The 23,276-nt window shown below is 41.4% G+C and overlaps 1 protein-coding gene across 1 annotated transcript in view; it reads right to left on the bottom strand.

The window, feature by feature from the left end:
- SMURF2 (SMAD specific E3 ubiquitin protein ligase 2) overlaps positions 1–20,401 on the bottom strand; it is a gene marked incomplete at its 5' end in the record, with an annotated part of 57,418 nt that extends 37,017 nt beyond the window's left edge. The window contains one exon of the mRNA XM_084273453.1: positions 20,350–20,401. Coding sequence (XP_084129579.1) covers positions 20,350–20,401 — 52 coding nt within the window. The remainder of the gene's footprint in view (positions 1–20,349) is intronic.
- Positions 20,402–23,276: the final 2,875 nt, after the last annotated feature.

The following is a 23,276-nucleotide window of genomic DNA, read 5'->3' on the forward strand; positions in this document are numbered from 1 at the left end:
CACTCCACCACCCCCTCCATCTGTGGTTCTGCAGCAGGAAAGAGCAGTGTGAGCACTGCCTTCTGAAGCAGCCAGGTAAACCTCAAACCACCATCATGGGCAGTTTTATCTTCCCTATCTTTTCCTGATGTGAACTGGGAAACGTGTAACACTATCCTGTCTGCCCCCAGAGCTATGGAAGCCAGGATAACTTGGAAGGGATGGAAACTTCTACAGGCACAGTAATCTTACCACATGCAGCTCACATTGGTAGGAAGCTAGTTTCCAATTCTCTTTCAGAGTTATAAACCAAATTTCAATCTAATGCAAATTTAGAATCACATACCAATTCTAACTGCCTTACTAGGAATACACAATAGAACAATTCAGAAGTACTAATGAATTTTTAAAGTGCTATTAAATACTAACCTGTCAGGTCAGAAACAAAATTTCTTTTTCTGTTTTACTAGTTCTAAGTGCCAGATAAAAGCATTATTGCCAGGCTGATAGCCAAACACAAGGTAGACAGCTTTAAAATAAATTCTTTTAAAAAACCTATTAGGATAACCTACTAGAAAAGCACTTTTAACAAGAGTTTCCTTTAATAATTGTTAAAATTCTAAATTGTCCCATAAATATATTTCTGCAATTTCAACTTCAACACAAGCCAGATGCTAAATCCTTAATATGCTGCATGTAAAATGAAACCCATTTCAAAGGATCACATGCACCTGCTTATAAGCATTGTCAGTTAGAAATCCGTGTCTCAACAAATCAGAATTACTCCTCTGGGACTACAGAAAGCCACAATAACCTTCATTCAAACACCAAATAGTAATCTGGATTACCCAGAAGTGAAATATGTCCTAATAATGCAATATACTTTAAATCACTGCAAAACATGCCAGAAACTAACATAGCAACAGTACATTTTTCTAATAGAGTCACTGTATTAAATTCTGCTAAACAGAGTAGGCTGTGCTTTGAGGGGGTTTAGAATTCCAGATCCATTATTACTTGCAAGTAATATAATTCAGTGGAGATTAAAATTCACAAGGAAAACATCACGCATTTATTGTGGAAGAAACATTACCAAAGACAACATTGCATCACTGCATATAAAGAGTTAAGCCAGTAAATCATTCATCTCCTGCAATAATAAAATCCTGGGACAGAGTCTCACAGGTTATTTTAAATTCCCATAAGGGGAGGACGACACAACAGCGACTCAAACTCCAGCAGTCGGTGCTGGGGATCTCTGAATGCCTCGTGGACATGGCCAGATGAAGCCTGCCTAGATTTACCATGTTTAGACTCCTGTTTTAACATCATGATGTCTACTTCACAGTATTGTTTTACTGTAAACAAAAGGCTTCCTTTTCCACTTCTCCTCCCTTATTCCACTCCAAGCCAAAAGTAAAACAAAACACAACACCCCCCCACCCCGAATTCTTCCTTCAAGCAACTAATGCATTCACATTTCCCAGATTTCATTCAGTGATGGGCTCACTGCCACACACGTCACCAGCTCTATTCATGTGTCCAGTTTATTTGACACGCCTGTCAAGAGGTGAAGGGAAGAAATTCTGCTGCTCCTTCCGCATGAAGGTACCAGCCCTCCCCAAGCACTGCAAACCTCAGCAGGCAGGTCTACAGGTCTCTCTACAGAGACTGGGGTTTGAACCAGTGACACTCAGTATGTAGGTGCAGAACATCCAGTTGGTTTTTGTTTGCCTTTTTTTAGCTAGATATCAAATGCACAAATTAAATCTGAATTATAAGGGATTAAACCCCACGAGGGTTCTGTGTAAACTAGGGCTTCGGTCACAGCCTCAAACAAGAAAAAAAGGAGAAGTAGCACATGAGAAACTTCAGGAACACAAAGGCTATTACAAGTATTTGCATTTCCTGGTTTAGTGTGGATGGAGCCTCTCAGACCAGCCAGGATGTTTCTAACACACAACTTTCATACACTAGAAATTCCTCTTCAGCTCTCCACCCTACTCCAAAAAGGCCTAACCCTCACATCTTGTCCATTTTCCCAACATCTGAAAAACCACTACTGTGCCATGAAGTCATCACAAATATGGAGTACTCTGCTAGTCATTTGGGGCGGGAGAGGGAGGGAGAACAACATAGTAAAAGCTATTAGAATACTTCTTTTTTTAAAGAAGTCAGTAGTCAAAGATCAGTTTTCAGACCAAATTCAAAGTTCTATTCTGTTTCTCACATTTGTGGTAGGTATAAAATTATATTTCCGTGAACAAAATCAGGGTGGGAAACAGAAATTCACTGAAGATAAATGAAACTACCAGTTTTGCTGTTGTATTTGCTATATGATCCTCTCAATTACATCTTATTTACAGTATTAAAAACATAAATCACATTAAAAACCTTCTTTTAAATTAAAATAACATTACCAAGACTAATCTCAAACCTGCAAAGGCGGTTACTATATACAAGAGTGAGTGAAGTAAACTCTATTCCAAGTATTAATCCTAGAAATACAGAAATTAAATTATATTTGAGAGCTGAGGCAAAGGAAAGGGGGTACTCTTATCTTAAACTCTAAGAATCGTTATGTTACAATCTTACCTCCATCCTTAAAGACTTGATTGCAATCCCAGCAGCTATTTTTTAAGCACGACTCACTTTAGACACATGCAATTAGTCCAAAATTATGAACTTGCAAATACTGAGGAGAGCACAGGATTCTTCCTCTGAGGATGGGTAAATAAAATAGGTAACATGGAACTTGACCCATGTATTTCTGAGCTTGTTTTGGTAGGAACAGTGCGGGGGGGGGAAGCTAGCAGGAGAAACAAACTCCAGCTCTGTTCGGGCTGATGTATTTCATGCACCTCTGAGAACATGCTGGGGGAAAAACAGGCCAACAAGAAGCAGAGCCTTCGGATTCGTTTCACTGCAGTACAACTCTCCACCCTCTGAATGATCTATAGTAGAGGCAACAACAAAAGAAATTCATGATCTAATTACCAACCAGACAAAAATGCCCTGAATTTTAAAAAGGGCTTCAGACAAGAGGCACCTGCAAGTAACCCAGACTCCTGGGTATCCGGAACTGCAGATACCAGCAGCTTCCCAGACTTTAGGGCCGCTGCCACCTCTGTCCCGACACAGTCACACACTGGATTTAAACAGGAAGTCTCCGAATTCTGTCTCCACTACAGACATGATCCTACTGGGACACTGCTACTGCTGGGGCTTTTCTGGGAAGAGACAAAAGGAAAAGAACCACACGCACACAACGACAGACACCAAAAGTATTCGCACCATGAGTAATTCTCCAGCAAAATGCAATAAATACTATCACAGCTAACCAAAGGATTATCAGCTGCTCCATAAGAAACAGCCAACAGGACAACAGCCAAGGTGACAAGTGGGGGGGGGGGGGGGGGGGGGGGGGGGGAGTGGGGAAAGGAGTAAATGCCAGCATTTCAAATACACAACTTGAAATAAAATCATTAAGCAAGCATCCACCTTAATCTAAACTCCTAGTTAAGCACAATTAGGTTTTACTACTACACATGATGCACTGAAATCATATTATACAAAAAACACAAAGGAGTGACATATTCTTTACATCCACCTGTACTGTCATCAGTATCCACAGCTTCAGACACAGGTTCCCATGCATCTCCTTGATACTATATGGATCCCACCCCCTTCTTGAATGTAGATGAAATATTTAAGCACAATATCCCTGTGTCTACTTTTTTTGGGAAAATTGTTTTCTGTGGAGTGCTTTCAACTCTGGAAACTACCTCTCTCTGGAACCTGAACATTTGGCTTCTGCTGAAGAAAAGTTAATGGGGTCAGTGGAAAGATGAGTGGACTATCTACACTCCTTTACCTTGTTCCTAAGCTTATGCCTCTGATTCCGTAATTCTGTGTCTACCTGCAGAAATGCAGCATCATGTGAGGAAAATGCCAGGTACTTAAAGAAGTACATAAAGGAAACCAAGAGAGCATCACCATTCATATATTATTAAAATTCTCATGTCTTTTCCCCTCATCTCCAGGAGGTAATTACACCAACAGACTATACAGTTTATAAACTGATTTAGTTAAATTACTACAGTTCTTTAATATGAACAGATTCAGTTTAGTTTCTCTGTGTAAGCAGATGTGTTCTAGATCAAACCCAAACAGTTTAAGAAGCTGCTGCTGTTAGAGATGAACTAATTGGATGAGCAATCCCATTTATTTCAACAAAAGTAAAACAACTTCTACTAACACAAGTTGCTTAAATTAGTCAAATCAGCAAAACGTACAATCTACCATAAGAAACAATAAAAAGGGATTTTAAAGGAACAAACCACCAAGCGATTCAGACAAAATAGTTTGCCAATATATGGAAGTGAGTAATCTTACAAAAAAAAAATCTTCCCATGTCATTTAAACTACAATTTCAGGAATCTGTGAGGAAGATGCAGTGTTTGAGCAGTGAAAAGGCAGGACTTTTATTTTTTTGGAGAGAGAGAGAGAGAGAGAGAGGAGCACATGGCAGAAAATAATAAGCAATAGAGAATGAAGAGAAAGATAATGGGACGCAGGTGAGACTGAAAGAATGAGTACAAAGCTGATTACATTAATCATTAATGCAAAGAGTTTAAGGCTGTGAATCAACACTCCCAGCAGTATAAGAGATGGATAAAAATGCAGGAAGGTATTTCCCAGAAGTTAGGGGATATTTTATTCCAAGGCACTACCTCAGCAGAACAGCTTTCAAACCTGAACACGCAGGCAGGCATTTCCATTGATGTCAAACACAGTACCGAGCCTCAAAGTCTGAGTGGGCAGGAAGAGGATTCTGAGAGGGGTACAGAAATGGAAAGCCCTCATTTACTCTGACTGTTCACAGAGAACCCCTCAACCTCTTGCAGTTTCACTCACAAAGCGTTATACTGAGTATCACTTCTCCCAGTTTCTACCCTTTCTTATACAGTTGCATATGCAAGGCAAGAGCAAGGATGTCAGACAGTTTTCCAGTGGAATCTACATCCATTTCCTAGACACTGCTCCTTGGATATCTCAACTGCTGATCGAGTGGCATCCCAGGCACTCCCTCCAATGTAATTTGCTAAACAATAAATTAATTACCAAGTAAAATAATTTCTCCTCTCACAACTATCTTCTTACATCTCAACTATTTAATACAAAACACCTTCCAACGACCCAGTTCCTTCTGCTTCTCTATCATTGAAAAATCTCAAAGCCAACACAATTTGCATTAAATGAAACAAGACCAGAGGCATGCTGAAACTCTGATCAGCTGTATGAACAGAGAAGGAACCAAGAAGGCAAAAGCTGCCTTCTCCCCCTTTACATCCCTTCAACTAGTTTTGTAAACTGTAGTTTTCTGTGTTAATTATTAACAAATTTAAGAATCCACAAATATATTTCCTGTTTATCTGTGCACTGTACAGTACAAATGCCATTGTCAATATTAAATAGATACAAGTTTTTAAAACACTGAAAATCAAAATGCAGTGACTGCCTTGGAACCAGCACACTACAGTGAGCTTCATCTCCAGCCAGTCATTTATTTTCACTAAACAGAAGCAAACTACCCTCACTAAGCCAGCATCACTCGTGTCACACTTGCATTCCAGACACGAAAGAGTCCTCGCTAAAAGGTGATACTGCCAAGGGGTCACAAGATGGGAGTGCTTTTAGGGTGCATACAAACATGTTGTGGTTTAGCCAAACATCAAGAAAGTACCTAAACACATTCAAACTTATGGAAGAGAAATTAGAACACACAAGCGAGTCTGAGATTCTGATACAGACTGCTGTTCAGGAGACAATAAAAAGCACAGGATTGGAGAAGATAAAGTGTTAATCGCATATTTGGTGGTTTATGAGCCAAAGCAGTCTGAGGTTTAAACTGCTTCTGCTCAGTGCTCATCCCATTCAGAGACGATGAATCATTTCCCATTTGGCAACACTTCTGCCTACAAGGCTGTCTTCTGCGAGATTTCTCCTGTATCCTTGTAATAGATTTGCTAATTTAGTACACCTGACTTTGAGCAAAAGCTATTGTTGCCAGCTGTCAGACTAGACCTCGTCCTGTTTATCAGACACATCTAAACCATCCTGTTCTGCCCCAGTCATAGAAACAGAACACTCTTTGCTAATCCCAGTGCAGTAAATTACTTTCTAATATCCTTGTTTTTCGTACTCTGCCAAAATACCAACACATCATAGATTTAAAGCTACAGCAAAATCGATTTATGCACAGCAGCTGGGCTCAGACCAGTTTATCCAATAACCGCATTTTTTGCAGTCATATTTGCTGTTCTAGTCATTCTGTCCACAAATTTCTGAGTTTCAGCAGTAGAGGTTTGACTATTTTAAACAAAGGTAATATAAGCTCACAGGGAGTCTCTTCTGGTTTTCTAGGCAGGCCTCTGCAGCTCTTTGAAAGATAAATCAGAGCAAAACAAAGTATTAAACGCCTAACACACAATAAAACATTTCCTCATTTTCCCCAGGGCTTTGTGCACGCAAAAGAAACTGCATTACTTTCTGTTTATAAATATTTGTCTGGACAGCAGCTTAAAATGGTAGAGGCAACACAGAAACTATGTGGGGCTTTTTTCTTTTTAAACCTACCTAGAAAGAATCTGGGAAACATGAAAATACAATTGATGCATGACATTTTACTCCAGAACCTAACAGAATTTAGTCTTTACATTCCGGATTATACTCATCAGTTCTACAAATGCAAAAGGAGAAGACTCAGTCTTTTCAGGTTTTGTATGCTGCCCAGAGTTCCTACCACACTTAAAAATCTCCCTGCGTTCACAGACATGCGTACCCACATTAGATGCTCTTATGATACTTTCCCAAGTATTTTAAAATTCAGTATAGTAAAAAAAACCCCAAGAATACTCTAACACAAAATATGGAGTATTTACATTCCTCTCCTCCATTCTCCAGGGACTGTGGAGCTGCTTACTCATCTCCAGCATTCAGATCTGGCTTTGTCAGCTCACACTAAGCAGTTGAGGCTGCACACCCCAACTCCCCCACATGGGACTGACTTGGAAGGCCAAGAGAAACCTTGATTCAACACGCAGAGGCCATTTACTGGTGAGGTTCCACACCATCCTATACTCATCCTCTGCTACTTCTGTCATCAAAATTTCACTGCATATGCCTACCTGCAAGCTAGCTGAGGATCCCCACTAATGGGACATGACAATATCTATACAATACTCTGAACAGGCTGATGACTTGAGTGGCTTCAGACAGGAAAGGGGGTAAAATAAAGAGGAAATCAAGAGCACAAACTCCTCGTAAGAATGAGCTAGAGATCGTTTATGCTATAGGCAGCACTGATTGATTCTCTAGTATAAATACAGGGAGGGCTACCTGCAGCATTGCCAACACATGGTATGAATGGGAAAAGTTGTAGCAAGTTCCTAAAACTAGAGGAAGCAAAACACAAGAAATTTATGGGTACGGGGAAAAACAACTTAGAGCAGTGACAGTGAGGAGCAAACACATGCCAGCAGATTGCTAAGACATGGTTACATATGGGGTGCACCTACATACAGGCAACCAGAGCACCTCTGGGGATTCCCACCACAGATTGGTAACTGCTCATCTACTGCAACCACCCTGTCTTTGCACAGGGGACACGGATCTGGAACCACCTGCTCCAACCTCAGCTGCAGAGCAACTACATGTTCGTCCAGGTGGGAGAGAGGAGAAAAAACTTGGGAAATGTACGATCTTGGGTTCTTTGGAGACAGAGATGCAGTTAGGAGAAATAACAGAACTGAGAAGCGGTATTATTTCATTACCACAATAGCTATACAGCCAGTCTAGTCCCCTGTAAAGGCATTGTTCTCACAACCAAAGGGAAACAGACTTCTTTTTTTTTTAACTAGGTTTTTCATTGTAATATTTGAAATGATGAATCAGATGCTGTATTTCAAGTATTATTCATCTGTACAATTTAAGCTAGCCCTGAGTAATCATTAAAGAAAAATACTTGCCAGGAAAAAATAATCCAGAATATATGATTCATTCACTTCTGAAACAATAAAATGTTTCACTATAACAAAAATAACTATATTGTAAAAACTTGAATTGCAGAGGTAAAAACACAGCCAAACACAATGAAGAAAGCATACCCTAAAAAAATACAACCCACAACCAACTAAAAAAACCCCAACCAAAACTCCAACCACACGTATGTGTTCAAATAAAAAACCTGTTAGAGAATGGTAATTCCATGCAATAGAGTTAACTCCCTATCTGATAGAAACTGTACTCTTGCTCTGTGGCTACTTCAGTTAGTAGTCTTAAACAAAGATACAGCTCAGCTGGCAAGCTCTGACAACTTACTGTTGAGCTGATAAACAGATATTTATTTCAGCACAAAGGTGATGCATGTAGCAGTTATGTGAAAAAGCAAGAGACAATTGCTCTGGGAAGTTCAAGACAGTAACATCTCAGGGAATCCCAAACAGCTCCCCGGGAAGCAGTTAGGGCTTTCACAGACCTTAAATCATGAAAAAGGGAATCAGCTGGAAAAAACCCCAAGCATTTAATAGCTTCAGAATTGCCCCAAGGCTCAAGAAGCTGTGAAAATGAGCAGCGTTTGGGAAAAGAAGACTTCACCAGAGCAGTTGTGTGTTTCGGCCTTGTAGCAGACTGTGGGGAGAAGAGAACCACTGCTAAGCATCAATGAGGAGCAATGTAAAAATATTAAAACAGTTTAAAAAGCTCACTTTTCTTCATGGTTACACAATATTAAGTGTAAGTTTACTTAAAATGAAACCTTGCAGTTTCACACTGTATCAGTTCATTTATTTTTAGTTGACTGAAAAAATTCATACATCTGATAGCACTCATAACTTCTCCTCACTTTGTCTATATATAGCCATTTTCTGAATAGTCCTCCAAAAGAAACTCAGAATAGAACGTGATGCCTTTCTCTTGCTGGAGATACACCTGCCCTCTCCAAGTAGTGACTGATTTGTTCCTTCGCTGCGGAAACTCTTTCACAGACATGTTGGTGTGTTTGGTATATAGAAAGTGTGAAGATCACAGTTTCTGCAGCACAGGCAACTCTGTACACACAAAGCTTTGTATATTACATTATAGCATAGCATATCAATTGACTATGGCAGTAAGCTGCTCCTGTACAAATCTGGTGGTGACAAAACAGGTGACATTGGAGGATGCCCCTTTTCTGCAGGGAAATCTTTTCAAACATCTCAGGATCCACTGGAGTACATAAGCAATGACTGCCATAGCTTTACCTGTGCATTTAATATTGAACATAGTTGTAGTGACTAATTAAAAATCAGCAAATCTTTCATGCAGCTCATCAGTAGCAGATAACACTTATCTGAAAAAAACACTCATTGCAACCCCAAATCCTCCATGAATAAATGGCATGTAAATTAGCCAGGGAAACACTAAATAGTACAGAACTCCATTATTATGTTACTTAACAGACAATTAAGATGCTCAACACAAAGTTTTACTGTTTTAAAGCAAGAAAATACTAGCATTAATGAAGTGACTGAGACACTGTATAATTTCTTAACACCAAGGATTTACAAAAAACCCAACCATCAAAACCTTTATGTTTACTAAAAACTGAGGAATTCCTTTTGTTCTGTGCATAAGGAGTAATCCTGATCTCACCTGACAGCTTTCCTTAGAATTATGTTATGAATCATGGCCACTGAGAAGCAAGCCCATAATTCCCTATCTAGGATCAAGGTGATGAACATGGGGAACAAAGAAACAGACGGAAGAAATGTTGGGGTGTGAGTTTTCTGCTGTTTGCTTTTAACTTCAATCCCTTACCCAACTATAACCACGTCCTCTTTGCATTTGCTATACATCTTAAGTTCTTAGAAAGCACCTCTGCTCCAGGTGTTACGTTCTTGTAACACACTCTAATCACTCACAATAACACAGCACGCACAGCAAGGCCATTCCCCTTGTTACAAAGCCACATGTACCAAGTCTGGACACAGGAGAACCTGGGCTGCCCCTAGGACTGTGTATCATGTTCACTGCCACAACACTGAGTCCAGTCACCAAGAGTCCAAGTGCTCTGTCCTGCCAAAATCAGCCTCCACCACCCACCTGGCTGTCCCAGGCAGTTCCTTGCTCCAGGTCACACTCCCTTCTTCACCTTCATCCAACTTTTCAACCCTCTGCACCCCAGTTAATGCTTCTCTTCACAATGGGAGCATGCAGCTGAGTTTAGCATTAACCATGCAACTCCCATCCCAGCCAGTTGTTAAACCATACACTACTTCTTACCTGCCTGTTACAGACCTCTGCCTAGCACTACGTCCCCATGTCCCTGTTTGACAAGGACATGCCAAGGAGTAGAGGATTTCAAAAATCCTGTGTCCTGTGAAAGATGCACAACATCATTTTAATCTCCTCGAAACTGGTTGAATTCTAACAGAATCTTCCCAAAATACATCCAACCCGATTTAGCTCCCCAGCATGAAAAATTTCAGTGTTAGCAGACTGCTTAACAGCTACTGAAGAGGCAGTCTTATAATGGGAAGCTAAGTATAGTTGGTTCTATGAGCACCAACATTACAAGTTCAACTAGAGTTATAAATTCCAGCAAAGATGTTCAGACAGACAAAGCAATTCAAAATTGAGTTCAAATTGCATGAGGTAGAAGCAACTGTGGGAACCAGTGCTCCCACTCCCCATCCTGCTGAAGGGCGAATGTAGCACACCAGGGACAATTTTAATTTCCAGCTACTCGATCACTGTAACGTCGGGTGGGTGCAGAACAAATGCATCTCCAGTCTTTGACCACACTAGGAAGAACTGTTTAAACATGGAGAATGGAGTTTATAAATGTCAATAAACTTAAAAAAGAATAAAGTTTTCAAATGAGTCCAAAGTACTACCTGGTGCAGATTAAGTTACATTATGCTGATACACAGGAAATAGCTGACTTATTCTACAGGATGAACAATTCACCAGAGGAAAGGAACTTTCAGGAAAAATGATAGATACTGTAATGAGGAAATCCGAGGCACATACTCACAATGCCACCTTCAGATCCCACAGACAAACAGAAATTTATTTGTGATCTCTTGGCCACAGGAACAAGTGAGACATGGATGAATGTAAATATATTTACCTCCCCAGGCAAAATACCACTTGCTGTTAGGAGGGGGAAGAAAAAACTTTGTCTATCCTTGCAGACAGGACTAGAGAAATTTCAAGATTCTTTTAGCACCTCCTTTTAAGACAAGCATTGAGAGAACATTATGAACTGCAGGAACAGCTTAGGCAGGGGAGAGGAGACTACACAAATATTTGATTTTATGACAAGGCACGACACACATACTACTGAAAACTGCTGCAAGTCACTTTTTCCTTAAAGGCCTTCCTTCTGTTTTCCTGTTGCAGAAGAAAGCAGAAACCAAGCATTTTAAGAACTGGCTTGATGAACGATTTAAGTAGAAATCCCAAATACAAAACCTTTGCACAGCAGAGACAGAATGCAACATGATATCACAACTTCAGGATAATTCTTGGCCACTCCTGCATTAGCACAATCACAAAGATTTAAACCCTGTAACTTTGTGACAAAAAGCACATACCCAGCTATTTCAGACCCTGTACAGCAGCATTAACTAGCTTGAACAGAGGGCAACAGCAATTTTGCCCCATTCCACACACTTCTATTTGGCCAACAGTTCATTAGAATAATGTGTGGTATATGCACTTGAAAGTTCTGCTCACCAACACCTTGTGCTCTATCAAACACCCAGGACTGCTGGTTAGACATTTAGAAGTGCCATGTGCATGACTCATTTGAAATTATGAAAGATGACACTTAAAAATCCTTATGGTTTCAATTTCTACAGCTTCAATTACAAGAAGCTTCCCCGATAGCAGGACAAGGCATTTCTCAACTTTCTACTGGAATCCTCTAAATGAAAGTCCTAGAAAATTTCCACTTCAACACGTGTTACACCCTTCTTTAAAGTGTGGTCAATTACTGTGTCATACACTCTGAACCCAATCTTAAAGAAGCCAGTCATTTTTAATTTCATGAGTAATGCTGAGCAGTGTGTGAGGCCCAGGTCCTTTCTGCCCATTTAAGAGGAGTACTTAACAACAGGTCTATGTCTTGTCTCACAAATTATCTATTAAAATTAGTGGGAGGGAGAGAAATACCAGCATCTTCAGATTTTTACACTGAAACGTAACTGTTGCTATTTGGCTAAGAGCAGTATTGTAATGAGCAGCATGAAACACCAGAGAGAGATTTATGGATGGTTTAGCCCAAGAACAGGAACCCACATTTGTTTTCTGCTCCCACTATAAAGTGACACAAATCCCAGTATACATCACATCCCTGTGCCAGATCAGCAGCTCTGGCCAGCGCCTGAACACTTGTGCCCCACGCTGTTCTGCTCCACCTTGACAAATGACCCCTTCTGCCCACAAATGATGACACCTGCCTACTCCAGCTCCACCTTACAAAGTTACTTCTATCACATCTAGTATCACCTTCCATAAATTAACACAGAAGTACTATTTTACTGCTAAACAAAAAGATTAGGTGTACTACTACTATGGTACCCAAAGTGCAATGCTACTCCTCATTTAGTTCTGTGCACAATCTTCTATACAGAGCTATAAACCATCTTTTTATAAATCCACCAGGGAAAAGAGCAGGTCAGAGCTTTCTCTCTGAAAAGAAATATTTATACACAATATAAATTAATCATTTCAGAATAATACAAGGTGAAAATTTTAATTTGAAGAATTATTGTCATAAGGACACCTTAAAGGCTTGGCACAATTAATGCTATGAATTTCTAACCCAAGCCAGTTGACCATGACTGTAATTCTCTGCATTTTATCCAGACATGTTGAGTTCCTTTGCACACTTAGTTGTTTGGGGATTTTTTAAACCAGACATGTTCGTAAGTACTCAAATCCAGAAACATTTTTCTTCCCACACCATGAATAAAAGAGGATTCCTTTCAGTATATTTACATGTTTTCCATGAAAAATACCTGCATGTAGTAAATTGTCTTTTCCTAAAATTAACCTTCACTGAATGCACTCCATCGACTTTCCTCTGTCCTGCTACACACAAACCAGCAGCTTTATGCAGCTTTAGATGTGCAGAGCCTGACCTTTATTTGTACTATAAATCATCAAGTTGGCTTAAGCCTTCAGAAAATGCCTCTAGTATGACCAATGCAAATTGCCACCGTCAATTAAACAAAGCACAACTGCATCTATAATTGAATTTATGTACAAATCTATCTGTAAACCCCAAATAAAATAGTTAGGTATGTTAAAAAGAAGTATCATTACAGATATAATTAGTCATGACTCCATTTAATCCCATCGGTAATATTAAAATCTGGGTCAAGGCAGAAGGAAAATGAGTGTATGTCACTTGTTTGAAACTATTTGATGTGATCAGCCAAGAAACACCCCCAATTCCACAGCCAGCCTGCTGCTCTGCAAACACCTGGCTGATTTCAGACCCCGCTCACACACACAAACCAACCACAACAGTCCTCCACTACGCCCGGTTAAAAAGGGAAAGGAGGATGAGAGGAAGAGGTTGGTTTTAACTTGGGTATATTCCTCAGCCCACCCTCCTGACACCCTAGGATGGAGCAGACGACTCTGTGCATCCCAAGAAGCAATGCTGCGGGTTGGAAAGCTTTACCATAGCATTGTCGCTCCGCTGTCTGCGGCAAGATGGCATCACACATGCTAATTTAAGCACAAATGGCAGAATCTGGGTACATATTTTTCCTGTGATCTGTAAATTACATAGTCTGTACATGCTCTGCATATTTGAAACAACTTAGATGAATTATGGAAAGCAAGCACTGAACCAGTTTGTACTGACAATACCAAAGCCATGGCTGGAGCGACTCTCCCCTTCTGCAAGAAAACAATCCTTGTAAGTTGTGTTAAATATGTACTGCCAAGAGCCATTCCAGAAAATTAACAACAGGATACAGCCACATAAACTCACACACTGCTACTTTTTCTTTCACTTTCAGAATTTTGAAAATGTGAATAACACTTCATCCTAGCAATGCTTTTCACTCACTTGTGGGGATATCAGTCCTCCTGGGCTAATTGGCCTGAGCAGCAGCAAAAAGAGAGTAATTTGAAGTAGAAAAATACATTATTGCCAGGAATCTGCAGGATGCTAAAATACAGACAAATATGGCATGTAGGAGAGAACTGAACCTGGGTCACCCAAAACACATAGTCTCAGAATGCCCAAAAAACAGAACCACATTTTCTGTGGATTTAAACTCAAGATGATTTAAACTCAACAATGTCCACAGGGAGAAAGTCAAAAGCTAGGGACTCTAAACCTTGTCTTCACTTGGTTTATCCTTTTTATGATCTTGAGCATGCCTATCCCCCATTCTGTATCAGTCTCCCCACTTAAACTCACATGGTAATGCTTAGCCAATTTTGTTCTGAGCTTTGTTATCTATAGATGAAGATTTCTTGACAGTAAGGAGTTCTTATCTATGCCTTCATTGAAAGCATTTAAAGTTTAAGTAGCAAGAAAGTCAACCGTTTGCTTCCTTGAATATGCTATTGACAAACGTCCCTCCAGATTTTGATCCCCTTTCCCAAAGAGGCAACGTGCTCTGCTAACAGCAGACACGCACAGTAGCTACTTTTATATGCCTTGTCTAATGTAATTGAGATTAATCTTTACTCAGCAGTCATTGAAATGTGTCAGACATTGCACGTGTTGTGAGTGTTCACATTTTATCTATTAAAGCACACACCTAACAGCCTGCACAGTAACGTGCTCATGCCATTAAGCCCAGTCAGAACTCAGGTCATCTTTTGATTGTGACAAGAGGAGGGAAGACACCCCAAGAAAACATCCACCTTTGTAGGCACCTGTAAGAAAGGTCTGGCCCAATAGTGAGATGTCATTTTAAGAAAGATGTCAAAGTAAGGATACACTTCAAAGGCCACGAGGTAAAACAGAACAAACATTAACAGCTGCCTTTTAGGGATCAACCCATCCACCTGAAGGACACAAAGACAAAACGTCTTCTTCTGGGGATCAGATTCTCAGTGTGATAAACAAAAAAGAAAACAGAAAACAATTTATCACCACTGGTAGATTTACTCATCCAAACAATCATTATGGGACAGCTTAAACTCTTTAAATGTAACTGAAAAGTAAAGTACAATTCTAAAAATTACTCACTATTTTTCCACCCCCAGGATTTCCATTTTATCCCCCCCCGCTTTATTTTTTTAAACATTTACATTAGGACTGTCTGCAGACTTCCCATATGTCTCTTACACATGGCCCATATGTTACCTACACACGTAAATCCTCTACCAGCTTCTACTTGATGCTTTTCTGATTCTACAACCAAAGGTGAATACTGGGCCATTTTGCTCTTTTAATTTGAGGTCCTGCAGAACTGTTTTCCCATTACAATTTCCTCCCTCAAATCCTTTTTTCATCTTTTTTCTTGCCACAAGACCCCATCAAGTATCCTTGAACACAGATACCTAATTTTACACCCAGATGAATAAAGCTTTGTCATACAAGCTGATCCCACTGAAACAAGCTGAGACTGCTCAGGTGGTTATTACAATTCTTTGACATCTGTGTGATCCACAACTGCTTTATGTGTACATGAACATCTATAACTATAGATGGATGTATAAAAAAGTATATATATATATACACACACACTTCATACTTTGATGAAAGTATTGAGGGCCAAGCACTCTTCAATCCCTATACAATCTGATTAGACACGTGCCTATTGACTTTGTTATGACAGCAGCAGTTTAATCCCCCTACTGTGTAATTCATTGATTCTGATTTCTTAAGTGCTAGTTTTTAGTAAGTCGTGTGTCATTAAGTCAAATACACCTTACATGAAGGAACCCCATTGTTTTACTGTTGGCCAAAGCCTATCTAACTACAGGCTGATGGTAAAAGAAGCAGTCCTGCCCTCTTTTCAGCTCCTCCATGCATCCCTCACCTTCAATGCAAAAACCTATTCTTTTTTTGGTAGGATTAGCTTTCAGCTCATCACACAGCTACACAGTTGCTGGAATCAACACAATGAAGGGTCCAGAAAAGTGAAGCCAGTGACTACAAAAAGAGAAAACTAAACAAAACTAGCACTCAGATTTTAAACTGACCTAAAAACGTACTTCCATTTAAGTCAACTATGAAACCATAGCCTTGCTGTTTCAAAATATGGGTTGATTTATCAATCAATCCATTCAGACATCCATCCATATCAGTAATGCTCTTCCTACAATGAGCTTGTTATCCATAAATTCAGTCCCACTTCCAACAACACTAATGAGATTTTAGGGTTTAGATTAACCCTTGTTTTCAACTGCATTGACTGTTAGTTTTATGTACTGCAACAAAACACGCTTGGTGATTCCACATTATTTTGCAGAACTCCAGAGTATTCTGGCTTTTTCTAAATAACACGTGCCTCTGTCGAGAGGCATCATTTGCAGCACAACATGAGTTTCTGTAAACTCATAAAAGAGAGTTGCACTTTCTTCCTTCAACACTATAACCTTATAGTACAGTACCACCTTTGTACTGTAAGAAAATGAACAGACAGTAAAGTCAACAAGAGAGAGAGGAGGACAGAAGATAAGATGCTGTTCATTTTCTACAACACAAGACCCTGTGCTTTTATTTCCCTAATTAGCAAGCCCTGTCAGGAGACCTGAAAGCTTACAGTAAGGAGGAGGAAAACCAGATCTGACAACTCTTCAGGCCTACCTCTGAATCTTCACCAACAAACACTCTTCAAGCTCGTTTTGGTTTTATCTGTGGGATATTTATTACCACTTTTTACAATCCAGTGTAAGTGTGCTTTATGACTATCAAAGTATCTTTACTTGTTAACTCTTCTGACACAAACAGTAGTCATAACACATCAACTACATAAATCCATGCACTAACCTTTATTCAACTCTAAGTATTCCAGTGCTCATACAATTCTGCAGACTTCAAGATGATTTTAAAAAAAGTATCTTTCTGCTTGATAAAGGCAGCCCTGGAGACTTCATTCAGATAACTGTCACTGATGCTGTAACTATTTTGCCATTAGAGAATACCCAGATGAGGACAGAAAGTATTTACCAGGTAACTGAAAGCAACGGTCACTGAGCAATTTTTTTGAAGAATGAGATCAATGCAGTTCAACATGGGAAGAAAGAATAATACCTCCTGTCAGAGGAGCATATTTACAAATCCAGAAATTCAACCCAACACCCAGAAAAACCACAGTAAGGACAGAAGGCGATGGCTGCACTTACAGTTTGGTAGAACTCTGACAAACTCCAGAGAGGACTAGATAAAATGATGGAAGAAAAGTCAGAGTTGAGGGAACTTTCCTTACATTACAGCCTCCTTGGATAATGTTATTACAAGCTGCTAAGATAAATTTTGGAGAAGAGTAGTGCAATTCTAGACTTCAGCTAATTTAAGTTACACTGCCTATATTTTAATCAGAAACAAGCATTTACACCTCGTACTACAAGTGAGGGATCATCAGAAAGCACAGCCTTTGGATTTTAACAATTACCCTGTGATTTTCTAGCTCAAGACTGGGCAAAACACATCAACATATGTACCACTAAAGGCTCAAGTGACATTTATAACTATAGCTATGAGCAAAATAATAATGTTTCAGGTGAGATGTATAACACAGATGCACTGTAAACTAAATAAAAACTTACTAGAAGTATGCCACCACTGCGGTTTTTCTCTGTTATGGAACCCAGACCTAAATAAACTGTTAAACACTTAGTGTAAAGGTATGCCAAACATTTCTCAGAACTTTAAGGTCCCAACAAAGAATCAACCTTTTTTGCAAAATGAGGCCTAGGTTAAATATTTTATTTGGCTGCTCAAGATGGACTGAGACGTTGGGCACTAGCTCCAGATCAGTTCTTGGACTCACATCAAACATTACCCTGTCATTTATCCAGTCAGTCAAAACAATGTTTTCCATCTAAACCTTTAATGTTTATGTCCTGAAAAACTGCTAATTGAATCCAGTTCCTGCAATCCATTTTTTAATCTATACCATCTAATTTAGCGATAATGAACCAAAAAAAAAAAAGAGTATTATTCGGTGATTGCAGAATTAATCCTCTAAATACTCAAGCCAAAACAGAAGACTGCTAGTTTCAGAGAGCCAAGGAAAATTAAGATTAAATAGCATTTGTCAGTTTGAGAATAAACTTTTAAAAACACTAGATACACAGATTCTTTTAATTCCAAACAGTTTTAGAATTCAAGAGCCCTCAAACTGCTTTTCCAATCAAAAAGGGTAATCAAAACCACACAGAACACTTAAACCTATTCCTAGGCAAGAACTGACAAAGTCAGCTGAATTAATACAATTCAATGTTTTTCTTAAACACGTAAAGCTTCCTTACAACAAATGACCTTATGTGAAACAACTCACAACTAGCTAAAGCATTAAATACCTCACGCCTTCTTAACTCAAGAAATAGGCCAACGTTTCAAGTAAACTTCCAAGTAAGAGAAGAGCTGCTAACCCTGGAACAGTCCCTAGAAAGACAAATTTGCCTGTGCTCTGCATATTCCCTTCCCAAAATATAAGATTACCAATCAACCTTCAGAAACGTTCCTTAAGGTTGTACCTGCTCCTTCTGGGTTCTGACTGCATGACTACAATTCAGCCTGTAGAGCTACTGCCTGTTTCTTGCTCACAATCACACTCCCCATAACACATTTATATTGTCACAGACACGGTTTCATTATATGCTTAACCCTCAGTAAAATAAATATTAAACAAAACAGAACACAAAATCCAAAGGTGAAAGAGACAACTCCCTGAACAGCACTTTCCATGCTTTCACATAAGGCTACAGACCACTTCAATGGTTCAAAGATAAGCAAGTCTGAGCACTTACTGCTCAGGAAAAAAGTATTGAAGCACTACATCAGTAAAGAATAACCTGAAGAGAAGGCTACAAACACTCTGTAAAAACAGGGCAACACTGCTCCATGCACCAGCCCCAGCTACACTTATTTTAAAGAGTTTTATTTCTAAGGATAATGTATATTCACAAATCTCCCTGTAAACTAGATTACAAATTTAGTTTGAGCACTTCCAAAGTAAAACCTAAGCACGTACATTTTACTTTCCCTATAAAAAGAACATACTTTAAAAAATAAGTATGGAAACATCTCTCTTGATTAAGGATTCAATTGGAAATTTTTTTATTAATCTGCAGTAAATATATCAACTCTTTCAGTATTTTTTAGAACATCTGTTTTGCAAGCTGGTTAAACACACTATATGCAGAGAGGAGTGTTTCCAGTGTTATCTATTGTTTTCTAGCCACCTGCCTTAACGCACTGACACTTTAGAACACAGAATAGTGTTTATCTGCTGGGGGACTTCACCACTTTGAACTAGCTCTTCTCTTTACAGTCTCCCACACCTTTCTTTAAAAAAGCTCTAGCAGAACTTCAAAAGATTTTTTACTCTAAACCTATTTACCTGGGTTCTTACACGAACAAGAACATCCTGTCAAGTATTTAAACCCAACTTATTTTCCTTCTCAGCACGCAGGTGAACAGTTTTTATGATATTTTAAGATATTAGAGGTCAAGTGGTCTTCTGAAAGAGGGCAGCATAAGGCCCTTTACCAGACGAACCGTGCACAATCTCAACTGAGGAGGCTGTCTTAAAAAGAAAATAAAACAACACACAAAAAAAGCCTCAAAAACCAACAAACAAAGAGATCAAAACAAAGAGTGTGACAGTTTCCTTCGAGTTCTCACTGAGAAGACGAAGGAACAGAAGAAGCAGAGGTGCTGAGAGAGGAGAAGGTGCCCAGCGCCTGAAGTTTATACCGGCCGGCGCCCCCACGCCTGGAGACCCCCGAAGGGCTGCGGGGGGCCCGGCCCGGGCCAGGCGGGGAGGGCGGGCGGCACCACGGCCCCGGAGCCCGCAAAGACATGTTGTTCCGGAGGCGCGGACCCCGCGGCGGGGCAGGGAAGCGCTCACCCTCTCCTTTCCCCCGCTCTCCTCCTGAGGCCTGAGGGACTCCTCCTGCCCCAGGTTCAACCTTAGAGACACACGGAGGGAGCCCGCTCCCGCTCCTCCAGCCGGGCTCTCTTCACCCCGCTCCCCCGGGAGCCCCCGCTGCTCCTCGCTTCCTCCGTCCCTTCCTTTCCCTTCCCTCCCCCCTGCCCGGCCGCCGCCCGACCAGCCCCGCCGGCGGCTGGCGGGCGGCGGCAGGCCCCGGCGGAACCTGCCCGCTGAGCCTCACCTGTCAGTCGCAGCTTGACGGGCCCGTTCCGCCGGGCCCCTTGGTTGGACATGTCCCCGGCCGCTCCGCGGGCTCGGCGCTGCCTTGCCCGGGGCTCCCCCTGCCTCTGGGTCCGGGAAGGGAGACGGGGGGAGGGGAGGCGCTAATGGAGTCGGGCTGGGCGCTCAGGGCAGCGGCGGCCGCCGGAGGAGGAGGAGGAGAAGCCCGGATGTGCCCAGCGTCGCCATGAGCGGGGCCGGGACCGAGGAGGAGGCGGAGGAGGAGACGCGGCCGCCTTCCCCGCTTCCCTTCCCTGCGCTTCCCCGCCCCCTCGCCCGGAGCCCGGGCGGCGAGCACAACAAAGCCGGGGACGGAGCCGCACGGCGGGCGCCTCCCCTCCCCCGACCCGGCCTGCCCCCGGGGGAGCCCGCCCCGCCTCAGAGTCTGCCCGGGAATGCCGAAGGGGGAACCGCGTCAGGTGGTGGCGATGCTCGGGGTCGTCCTCGGGAGAGCCGGGCGCCGGGACCGACGGGGGTGAACGGCCGTGGCGTGAGAGGAGTGCGGGAGGCCGGGAGGAAAGTGGCGGAGGAGTTGTGGGGCAGTTGGGACAGGACAGTCGGAGGTGCAAAGGGGAAAAGGCCCCAGGGGTGGGAATGCAAAGCCGGGCTGAAGCGTGCAGTCGCTCTGGGAGTGTTTCTGATCCGGGCAGTGTTTCCATGGACAGGGTGTGACAGACTGGCCCTGGAAACTTAAACTTTGGACCGATTCACTGTTTGGGAATCAGCAGCCCAGTTCTGTGAACTGCCATTCTCAAAATAATTAAAAAGCAAAAGCCTTGTGTTCACGCCGTCTGGCCTAATTTAACTCCCATCCTGGAGGAAAGGTGACTCTTGCAGAGTTTCCCCAGCACTGCAGCGTACTCCCCAGGATGGGAGCTCCACACTGCAGCCGAGTCACAGGCGCCTTTGTGCAGGGCCAGAGGGGCCTCGAAGGCTGGGAGAAGTCTCCAGAGAAGCTGTGAAGGTTGCCACAGTACAGCTGACTTTAGAAGACTGAGCAACCACACACCTATTCTTACTAACAGCCTTACTAATACTCAGTGTGTTCGGCACACAGCTCATTTGGTCATGTCACTGCACTGCCTGCTTCCGGCTGAGGCAACCCGAGAGGTATTATCATATGGATAGTCATAGATTGGGATCCAGCCTGTGGACCAGTATCCAGACATGGGATGAAAAGATGACCTGTACTTCACAGAGTTTATAACTTAGCCTCTACACAGCCCAGGAGGTTTACTTTCTGAAGTGACAGAGAACTGAGCTATAAGCATGCTTTATCCCATCTTCACAGAGCACAGGACTTGGCCCTCATTAAATCGAGTCTGTGTTGACAAACTGATTTTTCCCATTGAAGGCCTTAGAAGTGGGATGTAGTTCTCAAAGCTTACATCCCTTAAAATGAGACCCTCCCCACAGCAGGTATGTGCAGACTCACATCTCCTTTCTCCCAAAGCTTGTCTTGAGCACCAGGTGGTTCCATCTGTGGTGGCACTGCTGTTCCAATGTCACTTCACGTGGGAGCAGAGGAGTCCTGGGATCAGGACCTGGGATCCCTTCCTCACACAGCACCATGTCTGCTCTGCAATTCCCTGTTTAACACAAAGATAGCAGGTGTTGGAGATGAACCTTTCTTTACACCATGCCCAGGGCACAAGACAAAATGCTGGTTCACTGCTTGGCCACTATTTCAAGCAAAGAGAATATGAAACAAGTGAAGTCTAAACTTCTATAATTCTGTGATTCATTCACTACAAAACACAGACACAGTATGTCTGCTGGTTTTATGGCACATACGCTGCACTAGAACAGGGAGAAAGTTGCTTTGTAATAGTTATGTAAATTCACACACACCTCAAAGACATTCCAGGTGTCCTGGTTCCTGCATTAAAAAAAAAGAAGAGAGGAAAAACCAGCCTTCATAATTGAAGGTCATACAATTAAAGTTTCAATCCATTACAAATTCCCATAGCCAGGTCATTATCCTTTTCTGAGACCAACTGTATAAAGCAGGTGGCTGATGGTTTGCAAATACTGCAACATTACCTGACCACTGCTGAACTGGACAGAAAAACAAACTATAAAACCACTTTTCACACAATTAAGTTATTTCTAGGTTACTGGACATTTTTCCTAATGTGGTGATCAAAGATTTCTGGGGTCTTGCAGTGCACTCTGAACTCAGCATTCAATAATTCTGATACAATTTGGAAAAGCATTTAACACTATGTTCAACTCTTGCTGCATGATCGTTTTTTAATGGATAACTAAGGTGTCAGGCATTAATTGCAATGCCAAGATTTTTTTAAAAACCCAACAAGTATTGGGGTTAAATATAGCATTTCATTACTCAGAAGGTATGCGAACAGTTTTATGCTTTGATTGAGTGTTTCTTAAAGGTCACAAAGTATAACTGGTTTCACACTGCTTTTCAGAAAGCAGCTTGCTGAACTTTTTTTTCTACGATTTGTGACCAGGCTGCTCAGCTCTCAGTGACAATACTGTGAGAGGCTGCAAGTGTGAGGGCGTTAATTGACCCTCCGTGCATTTGGGTTACTGTACAGAATCAGTGGTGGTGGGATGCCAGCTGTCCCATGCATTTTGGTTTTAATACCTGCAATATTTGATTGCATTAATTTATTTTTAAATAACTGACATGACTTGAGGATTTTTACTAATGCACCCAAAAGTTATCAGTGACACATAAGAAAGTCCTGTACAGAACATATGTGTTTAGTAGGGTGAGGGAAGAGGGGCTTTAGCTCTCATTAGCAGCTGGTACGTGTCCCATCTAGGTCAGGACTATGTCTTGTGTTGACTAACATAGGTAGAAATGACCTAGGTAAGCTGCACTTGGATGGATAAATGCACCAGATGCAAAGTGCTCTTTCT

The sequence above is a fragment of the Gallinula chloropus genome, assembly GCF_964237585.1.
Source record: "Gallinula chloropus genome assembly, chromosome: 20".
NCBI lineage: Eukaryota > Metazoa > Chordata > Aves > Gruiformes > Rallidae > Gallinula > Gallinula chloropus.